Here is an 18,081-nt window from a genome sequence, read left to right as displayed (position 1 = left end):
AAGGTATTTGAAATGAACAAATCATTGATTTTGTGGAATTCTGTCATGTGATCTCCAGCATCATTTCTATCACCAAGACCATATTTTCCAACTACTGAGCCTTCCTCTTTGCATTCCAATCACCAGTAATGATAAATACATCTTGATTGCATGTCTGATCAATTTCAGATTGAAGAAATTGGTAGAATTCTTCTATTTCATCCTCACTGGCTTTAGTGGTTGGTGCATAAATTTGAATAATCATGGTATTAACTGGGCTTCCCTTTAGGTATATGGATATTATCCTGTCACAGACAGCATTGTACCTCATGACTGATCTGGATATGTTCTTTTTGACAATTAATGCAACACCATTCCTCTTCAATTTGTTATTCCTGGCATAGAAAAACCATGTGGTTGTCAGATTCAAAATGGCCAATACCAGTTCATTTCAGCTCACTAATGCCTAAGATATTGATGTTTATGCGTTCCATTTCATTTTTGACAATTTCTAATTTTCCTAGATTCATACTTCCATACATTGCATGTTCTGATTATTAATGGATGTTTACAGCTGTTTCTCTTCATTTTGAGTTGTGCCCCATCAGCAAATGAAGGTCCCGCAGGCTTTTCTCCAACAGGCTTTCCTCCATTCTCATCATCATGATCAACTCTACTTTGAGGAGGCAGCTTTTCCCCAGTCACATTTTGAGTGCCTTCCAACCTGAGGGGCTCATTTTCTGGCACTGTATCTGACAGTGTTTCTCTGCTATTCATAAGGTTTTCATTGACTAAATATTCGGAAGTAGTTCGTCACTCTTTCTTCCTAGTCTGTCTTCGTCTGGAAGCTCATCTGAAACCTGTCCACCATGGGTGACCCTGCTGGTATTTAAAATACTGGTGGCATAGCTTCCAGAATCACAGTAACTCACAAGCCACCACAGTACGACAAGCTGACAGACGAGTGGTGGTACTATAGCATACAGGGGGCAAAGTTAGTAAAACTTCTTAGTCATAACCAAACACCTTGAGGGAAATGAAGCACTGGGCTCAGAACCATAGTCTTGGGAACACCAAGGTCAACTGGCATAACATATTCCACAAAGACAATGCTCTAAACCTTAGTTTGGTGAGTACAGACTGGGGTCTTCAAAGATTGTGAGCAGCCACCTAAAGTGTTCAGAACAAAGAAGAGCAAAGAAAACCAGAGTCATGGAAATAATTAGTCACATGGACTAAAAGGCTGGGTGACCATCAGTCTTCAAGACTTGGAGACTGGAAGAACTAGATGGTGCCCAGCTACCACTACCGACCGCTCTGACAGGGGTCACATTAGAAAGTTCTAGATGTTGTTGTTTGGTGCCGTTGGATAGGTTCTGACTCATAGTGACCCTATGAACAACAGAAAGAAACACTACCCAGTCCTGTGCCATCTTCATAATTATTATTATGCCTGAGCCCATGGCTGCTGCCACTATGCCAATCCATCTTGGTGGGAGTCTTCCTATTTTTTGCTGACCGTCCATTTTTACCAAGCATGATGTCCTACTCTCCTGATAACATGTCTGGCTTCTAAAGAGCATTCTGGCTCCACTTCTTCCAACACAGATTTATTTGTTCTTCTGACAGTCCATGGTACTGTTAATGTTCTTCTCTAACACCATAACTCAAATGCACCAAGTCTTCTACATTCTGCCTTATTCACTGGAGATTAAAAATTACATGGCTTGGGTCTGGCGTGCCTTAGTCCTCAAACTGACACCTTTGCTCGTAAACACTTTGAAGAGGTCTTGTGCAGCTGATATGCCTAATGCAATATATTGTTGGATTTCTTGACTGCTGCTTACGTGAGTGTTATGCTTGATCAGAGCAAAATGAAGTCAGATCCATCTGATGTTACCAGTGACATTTCTAGTCCATGTCCTCTTTGGAATTGGCTGGAATTTCTGGCAGTTCCTTGTTGCTATACTGTTACAGTTGTTTGTGAATTATCTTCAGAAAAATTCTACTTTCATGTGATATTAATGATACTGTTCGATGATTGGGTCACTTCACTTTAGAATGGGCACAAATATGGATCTCTTCTAATCGGCTGGCCAGGTAACTGTCTTCCAAATTTCTTGGCATAGTTGAGTGAGTGCCTCTAGTGCTGCATCAGTTTGTTTGAAGGATTTCAATTTGCATTCCATCGATTCCTAGAGCCTCGTTTCTCACCAAAGCCTTCAGTGCAGCTTAGACTTCTTCCTTCAGTACCACTGGTTTTTTTTGATCATATGCTGCCTCTTGACAGGGTTGAACAGTGACCATTTATTTTTGGAACAGTGACTGTGTAAACCTTTTATCTTTTTTTGATACTTTCTACACCATCTAATATTTCCCCCATAGAATCCTTCAATATTTCAAGTCAAGGTTTAAATTTTTTCTTCAGTTCTTTCAGCTTGAGAAATGCTAAGTGTTTTCCTCCCTTGTTATTTTAACTCTAGACTCATGCACAGTTCATTGTAATACTTGACTTTGTTTTCTCAAGATGCCCTTTGAAATTTTCTGTTCAGCTCTTTCACTTCTTCATTTCTTCCATTGGCTTTAGCATGCTTATGGTGGAGAACAAGTTTCAGAGTCTCTTTTGATATCCAATTTGTTTGTTTTTTTCTTTCTTTCCTATCTTTTTAACATTCTTTGTATGTTCCTGATGTCATCCTACAACTCTTCTGATCTTAGATCATCAGTGTCTTATGCATCAAATCTGTTCTTGAGATGATCTCTAAATTTAGGTGTGGTATGTTCAAGGTCATATTTTGACTCTCCTGGTCTTGTTTTCCTGTTCAGCTTCAGCCTGAACTTGCGTATGAACAATTGATGGTCTGTTCCACAGTCTTCTCCCAGCCTCATTTTGGCTGATGATATGAAGCTTTTCCACAGTCTCTTCCCATAGATGCAGTCAATGTATTCCATCTGGTGAGGTTGATGTGTATATTGGCCTTTTAAGTAGTTTTAAAAAGGTATTTGCAATGAGTAGTCCACTGATCTTGCAAAATTCTGTCATGTGATCTCCAGCATCATTTCTATCACCAAGGCCATATTTCCCAATTACTGATCCTTCCTCTTTGTTTCCAACCTTTGCATTCCAATCACCAGTAAATATCAATACATCTTGATTGCAAGTTTGATCAATTTCAGACTGAATTTCATCATCATTGGCTTTAGTGGTTGGCATGTACATTTGAATTGTATAATGGTGTTAACTTAGTCTTCCCTGTTGTTGCTGTTAAATACTGTGGAGTCAGTTCCGAGTCAAAGAGATCCTACATAGGGTTTCCAAGGACTGAGTGGAGGGTTTGGATTGCATACTTTGTAATTAGCAGTCAAGTGCCTATCCTACAGCGCCACACCCTTGTAATATGGATATTATACTACCTGCAACACCATTTCTGGCACAATAAACCATGTAGCTGTCAGATTCAAAATGGCCAATATCAGTCCATTCCCGCTCACCAATGCCTAGGATATCAATCTTTATGCATTCTATTTCATTTTTGACAATTTCCAGGTTTCCTAGATTTGTATTTCATGTATTCCATGTTCCAATTATTGATGGATGTTTGCAGCTGTCTCTCCTCTTTTCGGCTGTGACCCATCAGTAAATGAAGGTCCCGAAGGCTTTATTCTCATCATCAAGGCCAAGTACTCTGAGGAGGCGGCTCCTTCCTAGTTATGTTTTAAGAGCCTTCCAACCTGAGGGACTCATCATCAGCATTATATCTGACAATCTTCTGGCACTATATTTGACAATGTTCTGCAACTAGATTCATTAAGTTTTCAGTGGGAGTCTGCCTCTCCTTCTTCCTAGTCTGTCTTAGTCTTAGTTGAAACCTGTCCACCATGGGCGATCCTGCTGCTATTTAAAATGCTGGTGGCATAGCTTCCAGCATCACAGCAACACACAAGCCACCACTGTACAACAAAATGACAGACAAGTGGTGGAGAAGGTCCTACGTAGAGTGGGAACAAAACTAAAATCATAAAAACAAAACAAAAAAACAAGACCAAGGCTGGTCAGGTAGAGACTGATTGTTGTTGTTAGGTGCCACTGAGTCGGTATCAACTCATAGTGACCTTATGCACAGCAGAACGAAACACTGCCTGATCCTGGGCCAACCTCACTACTGTTGCCACGCTTGAGCCCATTGATGCTGCCACTTGGCCAATCCATCTCACTGGGGGTCTTCCTCTTTTTCTCTGACCCTCCACCTTACCAAACATGATATCCTTCTCCAATAACTGGTCCCTCCTGACAATATGTTAGAAGTATGAGAGATGAAGTCTGGCCATCTTGGCCTCCAAGGAGCACTCTGGCTGCACTTCTTCCAGAACGGAACTATTGATTCTTTTGGCAGCCCATGGCACTTTCAATATTCTCCTCCAACACCATAACTCAAAAGCATCAATTCTTCTACAATCTTCCTTATTCACTGTCCAGCTTTCACATGCATATGAGGTTACTGAAAATACCATGGCTTGGGTCAGGCGCACCTTAGTCCTCAAGCTGACATCTTTGCTCTTCAACACTTTAATAAGGTCTTGTGTAGCAGATTTGCCTAATGCAATAGGTCATTTGATTTCTTGACTGCTGCTTCTGCAAGTGTTGATAGTTGATCCAAGAAGAATGAAGTCCTTGACAACTTCAATCTTTTCTCCATTGCTAAGAATGTTGTTTATTGGCCCAGTGGTGAGGATTTTTGTTTTCTTTACATGGAGACTGGTGGAACCCCCAAACTATGATCCTTTTTAACCCTTCAGATTTGGAAAAGAACTAACCCCCCCCCCCCCCCCCCCCGTTTCAATTTTCAACCACACAATAGGCTATCATCTTTAAAAAATTGTTTTTAAATTGCAGTTCACTTTTCAAAGCTTCACAGATAAAGCATGTTTTACAAATGGAAGGTCTGTGGCAACCCTGAGTCCATCAAATCTCTTGGTGCCATTTTCCCAATAGCATGCACTCGCTTTGTGTCACTGTCATATTTTGGTCATTCTTGTGATATTTTGAATTGTGTGGCACTGTGGGTTAATACGCTGGACTGTAAAACTGGTTTGAACCACGAGGATGGCAGTTCAAGCTCACCAACCACTCCTTAGAAACCCTATACAGGGTCACTATGGGTCGCAACTGATTCGATGGCACTTAACAACAACAACTGCACACTTACTAGACTACAGTATAGTGTAAAAAACATTTATACGCATTAAGAAGACTTGCTTTATTGTGGTATTTGTTTTCTTGTGATGACCTTGAATGGAGCTGCATGTCTCCAAGGATCTGCAGTATTTACAGGGAGAGAACCTTAGTGTTTAGTGGTTAGAGTGTTCAACTTCGAACTATTCCAGTCTATCACATGGGGTTGGTATGAGTCAAATTTGGCTCAGAGGATATGAGGCTACCTGACAACACAAGAGGGGAAGCAGACAAGACTACTGGTGGGACCCAGGGACCAGGCTAGGCTGCCAAGGGTCGGGCAACTCTGTTCTAGGGGTCACTGTGTAGGCCCAGTGATTAGGTTGCTTGGTGCTGCTGAGTTAACTCTTTCAAGACCCAACTATTTGCTTTGAATTTCTAGTTGAAATCAGGTATTTTCAGTATTGCAAGACATTTTGAATGACATGTAGAACAAAAATGAAGTAACATGGATTTTGATATAATAAGTGGGACACATATGTCCCACGGGTCTTTGGTACTGGGGTTGGTTGGATGAGACCTGTTTCTTCAGATTTACGCAGTTATACAGGTTCCCACTAGATGGCAGCACACACTAACTACGGGACCACCACTTCTCACTCAAATCCAGAGGCAGAAAATGGAGGTGGGCACTATATGTCCCATGAGCCAGGAAAGGGTTAACAGGGCCTCTGGCCCTTGACTCGGCAAACAGGTAACAAACACTCTGAAGGCAACCATGGGAAAGCGGTTACCTCTGGCTTAGCAGACTGACGCTGAGTCCCAGGGCCCCCTAGGTATCAGGGATGGGAGCCCCTAACTGAAATTCACTAACAAGTACCGATGTGTTTCAAGACTGGAGCCCAAATCAGGAACGTAGTAAACTGAGGCAGACAGGGCATTGTGGGGGTGACTCTAAACAATACTAAGAAAGCACAGAGGAAGCTGCACACGTGTGAGGGGCCAGGTTGGCATGTGAGGTCGTGGGGCCGTGTAGGTGGCATCTGGACAATTTCACCATCCGTTTCCTTGCACTTCTACTCAGAGGTGAACTAAGGACACAAATGCCTTATTTACCATTACTGGGGAGCGTGGTGACCCTGTAGCATAAGGGTCTGTGGACTGTGAACCACCAGGTCGCTGGTTCGGACCCACCAGCCACTCCACAAAAGTACGATGAGGCTTTCTGTTCTCATAAAGACTTAAAGCTTCGTAAACCCTCCAGAGGGTCATTATGAGTCAGAACTGACTCGATGGCACTTGAAAGACGACAAGGCATCGCTTCAAGGACACAGAGCCATTATTTTCAAACCTTAATTAACTAGAACCTAATTAGGACTTTTGAGAGTTTTTTGCTTTGCTTTGTTTTTCTTTCCCATTTGGAAGAAAATTTTTTCTCTCTTAAATCAGCATGGTGCAAATGGATGAACAGTGAACAAAGAGCTTCCTGGATTTCTTTCATGGAAGCAATTCATTGAATCTTCTAGAACTTCAGTCTTCTCATTTATAAATGGGCAGGGCCAAGGTTGATGGCATCTAAAGTCACTTTCGACAACAGAACTCTGATTCAGACCAGTCACCTATCTTGACTAACATCCCTTTCCTGATAGGAACTGAAGCCATCTAAACTTCCTTTATGATTTTCAAGTATCTCACACACTTAAATTCAACTGAAGTTTGCAATCTGATGGCATAAGGGCTCTAAAATCTTCTAACAGAAATGATGTCATTTGATGGGCTTGAAGAGGTGGCTGTTTAGTTATTCTAGCAACTGGCTAAGGGGAATCCGCCAACAGAGAGATGAACTTAATTTATTTAAATGTACATTCATTCACTGTTTTGGCTTTTTTAATGTAAGGTTTTTGTTTTGTTTTGTTTTTTGAAAGAGCATGCTAATTGGATTTCTACAGTCTTTTCTGAATGACTGCCACTCATAATTCATTGTGTATATTTATAGTTTTGCTTCTTTCAAGGAGTAAGAATGGAGATATTTGTGAAATAACCTGAGCACAGAAATCTTCCTGAATGTCAAGGCCTTCCCCTACTCTTTTAAAGTTGCCTTACCCTCACTGTCTGCTAACTACACAGTTAGAGGTTCAAATCCACCAGCTGCTCTGTGGGAGAAAGACGAAGCTGTCTGCTCCTATAAAGACTTACAGCCTTGAAGACCCCACAGAGCACTTTGACTCTGCCATACAGGGTTGCGGTGAGTCGGAACAGACCCAATAGCGGTGGGCTTGGTATCCTAACAGCAGAGTTTTGGTAGATTCATCCTTTCCCAAATACTTAGTTTTCACAGAAACAACAACTTTGTTTTTATGCTCTTCTTTGATGGTCGATGTAGTACTGAGGATGGTAGCACTGCCGCGCCACATGGCTGCTCAGACGGGCTGGGGAGTAAGTGTGACTGACTCCTGATACACACAGGAGGATACTTCAGAAAGTTTGTGGACAAATGGAATGAGATGGCAATGGAAGTTTTCCACAAACTTTTTGAAGTCTTCTTGTACAACCTCCCCTACCCCCATCCCACCCCTGGAAGGTGGGAACAGGTAGCAGGAGCCCCACACAGTGTGCGTGGTATGCCCTGGTGCAGTGCAAGGAATGGCTCAGATGGCCCTTCGGGACATGTGTGGTCTTGTGAGTGCCACACAATCACTGGGTGGGACTCTGCAAATAAGGTGTGTGGGACCCCCCCAGGGGATTGGGCAGCTTGCTAATAATGCAAACAAGGTGCATGTAGTTCCTGTGGGTGTGGGACTATGCAAATAAGGTATATAGAACCCTAATGAGGGGATTGGTCCATTTTGCCATCCTGCTAGGCTTAAAGGGAGCCAATCCCAGGAATGGAATGGGATGATTTCATTACCATCAAGAAAGAAAAGCCAGGAGTGAAGTGTGTCTTTTGAACTTGGGGTCCCTGTGCTGATTCAGGTCCCGGAGATAGAGAGAGAAGGCCATAATGTGGGAGACGTGAGAGGCCATGAGGCACAACAGCAGGCGCCAAGATCACGCAGGATAGCAGGAACCACAGAATGGGCCAGCCAGCTGCAGAGGGACCAGCCCACTCATGGAGCTAGGAACTGTAAAACCTTCCTGAGAAGCCGCTGAGTAGGGCTGGTGGCAGGGGGCGAGGAGGAACAGTCCTGCTCAGGCACTGTGGCTCAACATTCAGGATACGAAGCCTGAGCTTCTTCCTTCCCTAATAAATCACTGTAAGAATGGTTTGTGAGTTCTGTGAGACATCGTAGTGACTTACGGAGCACAATTACAGGACGGAGAGTAGGAGGGAGGAGGTGGTTGACGCTAGAGGTGATGGAGTAGACCAGCAGTTTGGAAAAGTGGGACATATAGGACGTCTTTAACCTTTGCCTCACAGGAACCAGCTCTGTGCTAATCCTGATTAAAGAAAGTACTCACTTACATGGATATCTCTCACTGTACTCAGAGACAGATGGGCACTGACTGAGATGACCCTGGGCCACACAAAGGAAGCTTCCAGAAGGTGGCTGGGGAGGCTCCGTGAGCCTGGGGAGAGAGGTCAGGCTGGAGAAAACAGATTTGGGTACTATCAGCATCCAGTCTGAAGGTCAAGTCACAGAGTAGAGGAATTCACCCCGGTAGCAGGTGTGGAGAAAGAGAAGGAAGATGAGGTAGGCTCAAGGACTCCCAACCTTAAAGGGCAAATGAGGATGAAGCTTCTGCAAAGGGACCAGAAGCACATCCTAGGAGATGTATGTGGAGGGCAGCGAACCAGGAAGGAAGCTTCACAGGTCAGATGCAGGAGAGACTAGTGAGCCAAGAACAACAAAGCACTCTGGGTTTTCACAAGCCCCAGGGGCATTTCATGAAGGCAGCAAGAAATGGCTCTGTAATCTTCAATGCCTCCCAGTCACTCCTCCATGGCCATGCTGTTCTCTCAGCGCCCACTCTGCCAGGCAGGGACAGAGGCGTGCAAGCACCACTCACCTGTCCCGAGGCCCAGGGCAGAAACGATCCGTGACGCCTGTTGAGATGCATTTGTGCAAGTGTGTCTCAAAAGGTAGGGTGAGATGCAAAGCTCCAGGAGAAGATTTGAAAAGCAGGCGTTTCTGATCTTTCCAAGAAGAATAGCTCAGAGAAAGATGTTAGGTTGGGCTTGGCTGATGGCTCTGCTGCTCACCTCATCTCCTATAGAGACAGGGATTCCCACAGCCTGTGAAGACTGGGGGTGCTGATATGCAATTAAAATATCCCATGACACAGACATAGGTATCACTCGAGGAGAGAATCCCTGGATCCTAAAGTCACTGACTCTTGAAAATGGAACATCAACCAGGTTTAAGTGACAGCTGCCTACGTCCCAGAGGGCTGCCTGCCTGTGGTATCTCAGAGCGATCAATCACGGGCATCTGGGGTGGCGCTGTAGGATAAGCACTGGATTGCTAACCAGCAGCTGGCTGTTCAAACCCCCCAGGTCGCTCCTCAGAAACACGGTCACTAGGAGTTGGAACCAACGTGCCACTTAACAACAATGATCAATGCCATCCTGGTAACTGTTTTCTTTAACAACCAATGTCCTGTAGTCCATTTTGCTCTCTGCTTCTTTAAACAACAGGCATATGAGTGGGCTCCAAAGAGTTCATTTCATTTTTCCACAAACTTTCTGAAGCCCTCTCATACTTTGCTTTATTGTATTTCACAGATACTGAGTTTTTTATTTTTTATTTTTGCAAATGGAAGGTTTGCGGCAAGCCTGTATCAGCAAGTCCATTGGCGCCATTTTTCCAGCCACATGTTCACTCCATGCCTATGTCCCCTTGTGGTCATTCTCTCCATATTGCACACTTTTCCATTGTACAGTTAGCAGACTACACTACAGTATCGACATAACTTTTCTATACACTGTTGTCGTTGGTGAAGTACGATCTAGTCAGTTCTGACTCACAGTGACCCAGTGTAGGATTATCTGAGGAGCGGCTGGTGAGTTTGAACCACTGATCTTGCAGTTAGCAGTCCAGTGCCTATCCTACAACCACATACCAGAGCTCCTTTCTGTGAACTAGGAAACCAAAAAGTGCCATGAGACTCCCTTTATTATGATATTTGCTTTATTGTGGTGGTCTGGAACCAAAGCTGCTATATGTCTGAAGTCTGCCTATACTAATTTGATATTTGGAAACATATGATTCTTTTTGGAAGGTAAGGGACAAGAAGAAATACTTCTGTTTTAACCAGCAGGATTAGATACTGGTCAGCTGCTTGCATTCAAGAGTGATGTGAGGTAAGACACCTGAGGTGAGAACCCAGCATTGGATCAACAGTACCAGGGAAGGACCACTGGGATTTTGGCTCCAGAGCTTCCCACTGACACCCTGCGTTTGCCTCAGCTCACAAGGTTAGGGTCCCTGTGGAGTTGGGAAGGTAAGTGCGGCGTCAGAGAGGGCACTGACCAGGAGAGGAGAGTAAGGACAAGCTGGCCAGACTGGGCCCTTGTCACGCCTGGGCGCTGAACTAAAGGCAGGCAGTTACTGACCTGATCCAGTCGCAGCGCCCCGCCCACAAAGCGCTGTCTGCGGAGCTCCTTTGCGATTCTGTGGAGGTTCAACACAGCCTGGTGCACCTCCTGGCTGGTATGCTCTGCGGAGATGGGGGGCAGTGCCTCTGCAGGGACTGGCTCAGAAGGACTTTCAATCATGCTCTGTGCGTGCTCATAGCTCAGTTTGGTACAGGAGCGGATGATGGTCCGGCCAAACCATTCATCGAGGATCTGCAAAGATGGACAGATGGTGAGGGAGTCAGGAAAAGGCATTCCCAGCCTTTGTTCATGTGACCATTCTTCCGTATACATCTATCAAAGACATACTAAGCTGTCAAAAGCTGAAGTGGCAAAGTTGTGTGATTGACCTATATACAACAACAACAACAGAGCATAGGGTCTAAGACTACTTGTGTATAACCAAACACTTCATGGGATTGGGGTCCTTGGTTTGGAGGTTTGAGTTTATGGCTTCATGAAACATCCCAGTTAAATGGTCTAATAACCCATTTACCGCTTCTGATTTATCTCATAGTTCTTTGGGTAGTGCTAGGGCCTTAAAAGTTTGCAAGAGGCCATTCAAGGCACAATAATTGGTCTCTATTTCCTTGGAGCAACAAAAGAAGAAAGCGAGTCAGGAATAGGATGAGGATATAGAACGTGTGGCTAATCACTTCTCGGAGCAACTGCTTCCTTAGCCATTAAGACCAGAAGAACTGAGGAGCTACCATTTACTGACCACTGTGATCAAAGATTCCATGAGAAAATCCTGACCAAAAGGGGAAAATGCAGACCAGACTCTCAAGTTCTCAAGGACTTTAAGTGTTCTAGAGCCACAGAGAGTAGATGAACTCCAAAAACCACTGGCCTGAGATAATATTTAATCCTTAAGCCAAAATTATCCTCTAACGTCGTCTTCTTCTTCTTTTTTTGAAGTCTTCTTAACACCAAACAATTTAGCTTAACTAGTAACAAAGCTTGCCTTGAGTACTGTGCTCAAGCCAGATTCAGACAAGGATGTGACCAAGGGATGTCATTGTTAGCATCAGATAAATCTTGGCTGAAAGCAGAGAAAACAACAAAGATGTTTACTTGTGCTTCATTGACTACGCAAAGACATTCAACTGTGTAGATCATAACAAACAGTGGATAACACTGTGAAGGATGGGTATTCCAGAACATTTCATTGATCTCATGAAGAACCTATACATAGACCAAAATGTTCAACCAGAACAAGGGGATACTGAATGGTTTAAAATCAGAAAAGGTATGCACCAAGGTTGTATCTTTTCACCATACTGATCCAGTATATATGCTGAGCAAAGAATCTGAGAAGTTGGGTTATATGAAGAAGAATGTGGCATTAGAATTGGGGTAAGATTCATTAACAACCTTCAATATGCAGATGACACATCTTACTTGCTGAAAGGAAAGAGAACTTGAAATGCTTCCTGATTAGGATAAAAGATCACAGCCTTCAGTATGGATTTCACCTCAATGTAAAGAAAATCCTTACAATTGGACCAATAAATAGTATCATGATAAATGGCAAAAAGATTGACGTCATCAAAGATTTCAATTTGCTTGGATCCACAATCAATGCCCATGGAAGCAGCAGTCAAGGACTCAAACAATGTATTGCATTAGGCAAATCTGCTGCACAAGAGCTCATTAAAGTGTTGAAGAGCAAAGATGTCAGTTCGAGGGCTAAGGTACGCCTGACCCAAGTCCTGGTATTTTCAGTAGCCTCATATGTGTGTTAAAGAGGATAAAGAGGATCGTAGAAGAATTGATGCCTTTGAGTTGTGGTGTTGGAGGAGAATACTGAGGGTGCCATGGACTGCCAAAAGAACCAATAGATCTGTTTTGGAAGAAGTGCAGCCAGAGTGCTCCTTGGAGGCCAGGATGGCTAAGCTTCGTCTCTCCTACTTTGGACATGTAGTCCGGAGGAAACAATCGTTGGAGAAGGATGTCATGCTGGGTAGGGTGGAGGGTCAGAGAAAAAGAGGAAGACCTCCAACGAGATGGATCGGCCAGGTGGCATCATTGATGGACTCGGGGGTGGCAGCGGTGGTGAGGTTGGCCCAGGATCGAACATTGTTTCGTTCTGCTGTGCATGGAGTCGCTATGAGTCGGTTCCGACTCGATGGCACCTGACAACAACAACAACAACATATGTGTGTAAAAGTTAGACAGTGAATAAGGAAGACCGTAGAAGAATCAATGCATTTGAGTTATGTGTTGGTGTCTTGGAAGAAGTACAGCCAGAATGTTTCTTAGAAATGACAGCGGCGAGACTTCATCTCTCGTACTCACAAGCAACAACAGACACGAAGACAGCATTTCCCACGAGACAAAACCATCCACACATTTCCCATTTATTGATGATTTAATTCTCACAACAACCCTGTGAGTTAGGGCTTTTATGACCTCCTTATTCCAATGAGGAAACCAAGGCCCAGAGAGATTAAACAACTACCCAAGGTCACAGAAGCCAGGCAGTCCAGCCCTAGAATCTGAGCTCTGGATCATGCGTGTAGATCAAGTGCTACTTGAATGTCAAGGGAGATGAAAATGAAGAATGGTCTGCGCATGTCCTGGAATACTTAAGTCTGGAAGGGCGGCATGGCAGGGGAGTTAGTAAGGATTGTAGAGAGAGGGGGGAAAGCCAGTGTGGAAGGCAACGTGACAGATGTCAGAGAACAAAGAGCCATGGGAGGTGAGACAGGAAGGAAGGAAGGGCAGGCCTTGGATGACACCACCCAGCCACGAGGCTGAGGGGAAGAGGGAAGTGGAGCGCATGCCTATCAGATAAGTCTATGGCCAAGGGTGAAGGAGGCTGGGTGGGGATGAAGAACCCGGGGGGAGTGGAAAAGCTCTGAGGTAAATGTTGGGAAGTGTGTGTCATGGTAAAGAAAAGTCAGAGGTGGTGAGCAAGGAGGGAGGGGGTGGAGCATTACCCAGGTGTACACTGGGGAAGAGGGTTCTGGCTTCCCTTTCACCAGCCAAACCATTCCAGGCCTGGCCTCTGAGATAATGCTTCCCTAGTGGGGCTTTCTGGAGGGTCTTTAGAGCTCCCCATGTGTGAGGAGAAGCTGACCACCACACAAGGCCTTCCTTCATGTTGCACAGTTTCTACCCTGGAGGGCCCTTGGTGGCCTCCCTCCAAAGGAAGACGCAATGGCCACGGTAAGACGCAGGGGAAATGGTGGCAACGCTCCCCATTATACTCAGTGCGTTCAGCCTTACTCCAAAGAGTCTTGGGTCTGTCATAATATCAGACTTTAATTTTTCTTAAAAAAATAAAGGAACTCCTAAAGCGACAGTTTCCTGATTATACTAAGAACCACTGTTGTTAAGTGCTGTCAAGTTGGTTCTGACTCACAGTGACCCTGTATAGGGTTTCCAAGGAGTGACTGGTGAATTTGAACTGCTGACCTTGCAGTCAGTCCAGTGCATTATCCCACAGCACCACACGAGGACTATCCAAAAATGTAACCCACTGCTTGTGAATCAATTTCAACTCAGAACAACCTTAGGGACAGAGGAGAGCGGCTCCCTAGGGTTTCCAAGATGGTGAATTTTCATGGGAGCAGACTGCGTCAGCTGTCTCCAGTGCAGCTGCTGGTGGATATGAACCACCAACTTGTGGTTAGCAGCCCAACACTTAATTCACCAGGGCTCTTCTTGAAAAATGTAAGTGATTCAAACAATGTGCTCATGATTCTTGGGCTGTGGCAAACAGAACTTGAGTTAGGCTCCTTAGAGGTGTGTGTGTGTGTGTGTGTGTGTGTGTGTGTGTGTGTGAGTTTCAATGTAAGTAAAATTTGAGAGCCAGATCTGAGAACTGCACAAAAATCCCAGGTGGGGAAGGAGCCCACACAGGTCTCCAGCAGAGCCCTTTTCCAGGTCAGCCACCTGCAGTTCCTGAGAACTCCCCACCAGTGAGCCTCTCCAACTCGTCTAGAATGAAGGGCCATGACCTAGTCATTCTTGTGGTCACAACATTTCCCCAGGAGATTTAGCTGGTTTCCCTTTTTCCCTTTCATTCCAAATCCGGATGGTCTTCCTCCTGTGTGTCCATGTTCTGCAAGAGAATCTGTTGGTCTTGGTGATGAAGGGAGTGCTCAGTTCCACTTAACCCACCTCCTGGCTCTCTTCTCACAGGTAGCCTGGCAGCTCTCCTCAGAGGTCTACCTTCTGGGGCTGTGCCTCTCCTTTCCTTGAGGGGATGCTATCCTCAGGGGAACCACATGCACACAAGAGCATTGGCTTCCAATAAACCAAAGCTCACCCTCCCTAAAATGTCAACGCACGACATTTTGCAGTATGTTCATTGTGTTCCCAACAAACACATGCAATCTGGCTCTAAGCAGATCTTCACTGCTGCCTCAGAGTTCTCCAAGCCCTGACCAGGGGCCACTTTTAGCCTGAGGAGTTTGCTAGCACTTACTACTTAGAGCTTCGGAGGAGAAACTCCTTACCCACACGCTGGCTGCACCAAGTCAGCTGTGCTGGCCAGGCAGCCTCAAGCCCACAGGAGGTAATGCCTCATACCCCTGGGCCGCTGGCTGCACCATCTCAGACAACTTGAGGCACTTTTCCCCTCGGGGGCACCTCAGCTTCTGTAGTTTTATTTCCTCTCCGGTCAGTGCTACTATCTCTGCTTCACAGCACCACCAACTAGCCGATGCTGTGTTGTTTCCTATACCTCTTTTGCCTCACCTGAGCCCCCCTCCCCTTAGCTTGCATCCCAGGAAATCTGTCTGTCCTTCTCAAACACCTCAGGGCAGGCAGGGGTGGAAGCTGAGCAGCTGGGGAGGATGTTCTGGCCCAGCCTCTAGGGCCTTGTGGGCAGTTGCGCTTCTCCTGCTCTCACACAATCCAGTGGTTTGGGAATCCTACCTGACACATGGACCAAAAAAATCCTGAGGGTAGGAAAACAGGGCCCGAAACCATCTTCTGGAGAAGACAGCTGAGAAGACAGGCTGCCCACCGCAGCCTCCCCAGAGAATGGCAGTAGGAAAGTGCAGGTCCAAATGGAGGGGGTCCCGGGAGCAGGGTACGGAAGGGAGGCCTCTCTGGATGGGACACCTCATTAATTTCCAATCTGGAAACCGTGTTCCCATCAACGCCCAGTACATAACCAGGGCCAGTGGCAGAAGACAAAAGGACCGAGAGTTTTCACGGAAAAAGTAAAAAAGTCACGAGGAGATTCCTAAACAAAGACCTTGTCCTGCCTTCCCCCTCTGCCTCGCTGCAGCGTTGGGTCTCTCCCAGTCTGCAGTCAGCACGTTTTCTGCACACACTTCAGGGCACTGCTGCTTATGGTGTGGCGGCGAAGCCAGCGTCAGCACCCGCAGAAGGCATGCTGCTGGAAAAACTCCTTTATAAAGAAGCAAATAATGTAAACAAAGGCATCAGACCTCAAGAGCTACTTCCTGGTACCAAACAAGACCGGAAATTTTACTGCCACAGGACCCTTTTCAGTTCACAGAGGATTTCCATAGTCCTGGTGTAGGATCAGCACTGGACTGCTAATTGAAAGGTCAGCAGTTCAAATCCACCAGCCACTCCTTGGAAATCCTATATGACAATTACCAACAACAGAACTCAAATCAAACCCACTGCTAGCCAGCTGATTCCTACACACAGTGACCCTAGACGGGTTTCCCAAACTGTGAATCTTTATGGGACTCATTCTCCTCAGGAGCAGTTGGTGAGTTTGAACCATCGACCATATGGTTAGTAGTCCAGTGCTTATCCTACAGTGGCTTCCAGGGCTTTCCCCTCCTATATCTTCTGCCTCAATCAGCAAGGGGTGTGTTACTACTAAGCCCATTTTACAGTTGAGAAAATAGACCAAAAGAAGTTACACAAACTCGTTTGTGGCAGCCAGGACCAATTCCATGTCTAAAGATTTCGACGAAAAAATGGGTATTATTTGTAACACGTTTCAGCTGATGGACACAAAACAGACACAGGTAGAGGATGAGGTAAAGGAAACCAACTATGCCTCAAAGAAATATCAACTTTCTGCATTTTATAGACACAAAGTTGGGAGGAAACCACAAGCCTTGGAAAACTGTTCAGTTCAGCTCAAATGTATTTGGAAATGTATGCTCTAGAAACTGTCCACGCCTCATTAAGAAATCTCTGGTTCAAAAACCTGCTAATGGGGCTAATTTGTAATCTTCTGCAATTAGATGCAAAGTCACTTCTGCAGCAGCTCTGGGCTTTAGTACATAAAGTATTTTGTTTATGTACTAAAACTTACCAGGAAGAAAGGAACATTTTCCTGAAAATGTCTGAAACTTTACTGAAACAACAACAACAAACAAACCAGGCTGCCTGGGGTGGTTGTGTGTGTGTAGGGGGTTTGGCTACTTCTTGCAGCTATGAATGGAGGGCAGTCATCTTTGGGGGCCAGGGGGGTGGTGGTCCCACAGAGGGGAAAGGAATCAGACTGTGACAAGAAGAAGATGTCTGAGAGAGAACTGAGCAGAAAGCGCAGGGGCTGAGAGGCAGATGACGACATCTCTGTGGCAGAAGCAAGCTCATGAGGGAGAGCCAGTGACACGGAGAACCCAGGAGATCCCAGGAACGCTTGAGGGCCGAGGCGCTGGGTGGCTGGGGGTGGGACCGGGGGCTCCTGGACACTATCCCACTGAGACTGAGTGGGGGCCCAGGTTTCTTCTTTACGAAAAATAAAGAAAAGCACACTAAGATTGAGGAGCAAAGAATGAGCATGAAGTACCGATCATTCATCCCTAGTGGTCTACAGCCTCTGAACTGAACTGGCCTTCTCTTCTGTTTGGTAGTGGTGGTGGGGGTGGGGTGGGGGTGGGGAGTCCCTGATGGTACAAATGATTAGCATGCTCTGCTGCGAACCAAAAGGTACAAGGCTTGAGTCCACTCAGAAGAAAGTCCTAGCAACCTGGGTTTTTTTAAGTTGTTGTTATGATGTGCCGTGGAGTCGGTTCCGACTCATAGCCACCCTGTACAGGGTTTCTGAGGCACTGGAAATTCTCTGGGGCGCAGTTCTACTCTGATACTCCTGGGGTTACCAGGAGTCAGGATTGATTTTTCAGCAACTGGTTTTTCTGTTGCTGGAGACTGAGCTGTCTCTCACAGGGAAGCAAGCAGGGACTACCAGAGGTCCATGTCGAGGGCAAGAGGAAGAGACCCAGCAGCTGAGCACAGTATGTTTGCAGAACTCTGCAGTGGAGTTCAGAGAACTTTCCTCAATTAAGCAGGCTGCTTTGTGTTCTCTGAGGCAGGTGACCTGGCCTCCCGTTGGAGCTCTAAGCTGGTGCCTTTCCCGCCTGACCTGGAGGCAGCTGTCTAAACCTCTCAGGCGGAGAGGAAGGAA

The 18,081-nt window shown here is 45.5% G+C and overlaps 1 protein-coding gene across 1 annotated transcript in view; it reads right to left on the bottom strand.

Annotated features, from left to right (window-relative positions):
- Positions 1-18,081, bottom strand: part of DIS3L2 (DIS3 mitotic control homolog (S. cerevisiae)-like 2) — a 429,536-nt gene that overhangs the window by 62,516 nt on the left and 348,939 nt on the right. Inside the window, exon 12 of the mRNA XM_006866746.1 lies at positions 10,707-10,940. Within this exon, the coding sequence (XP_006866808.1) occupies positions 10,707-10,940 (234 nt within the window). The remainder of the gene's footprint in view (positions 1-10,706; positions 10,941-18,081) is intronic.

This window comes from Chrysochloris asiatica, unplaced genomic scaffold (assembly GCF_000296735.1).
Source record: "Chrysochloris asiatica unplaced genomic scaffold, ChrAsi1.0 scaffold00096, whole genome shotgun sequence".
In the NCBI taxonomy this organism is placed as follows: domain Eukaryota; kingdom Metazoa; phylum Chordata; class Mammalia; order Afrosoricida; family Chrysochloridae; genus Chrysochloris; species Chrysochloris asiatica.
This window is presented reverse-complemented; position numbering and strand designations above follow the sequence as displayed.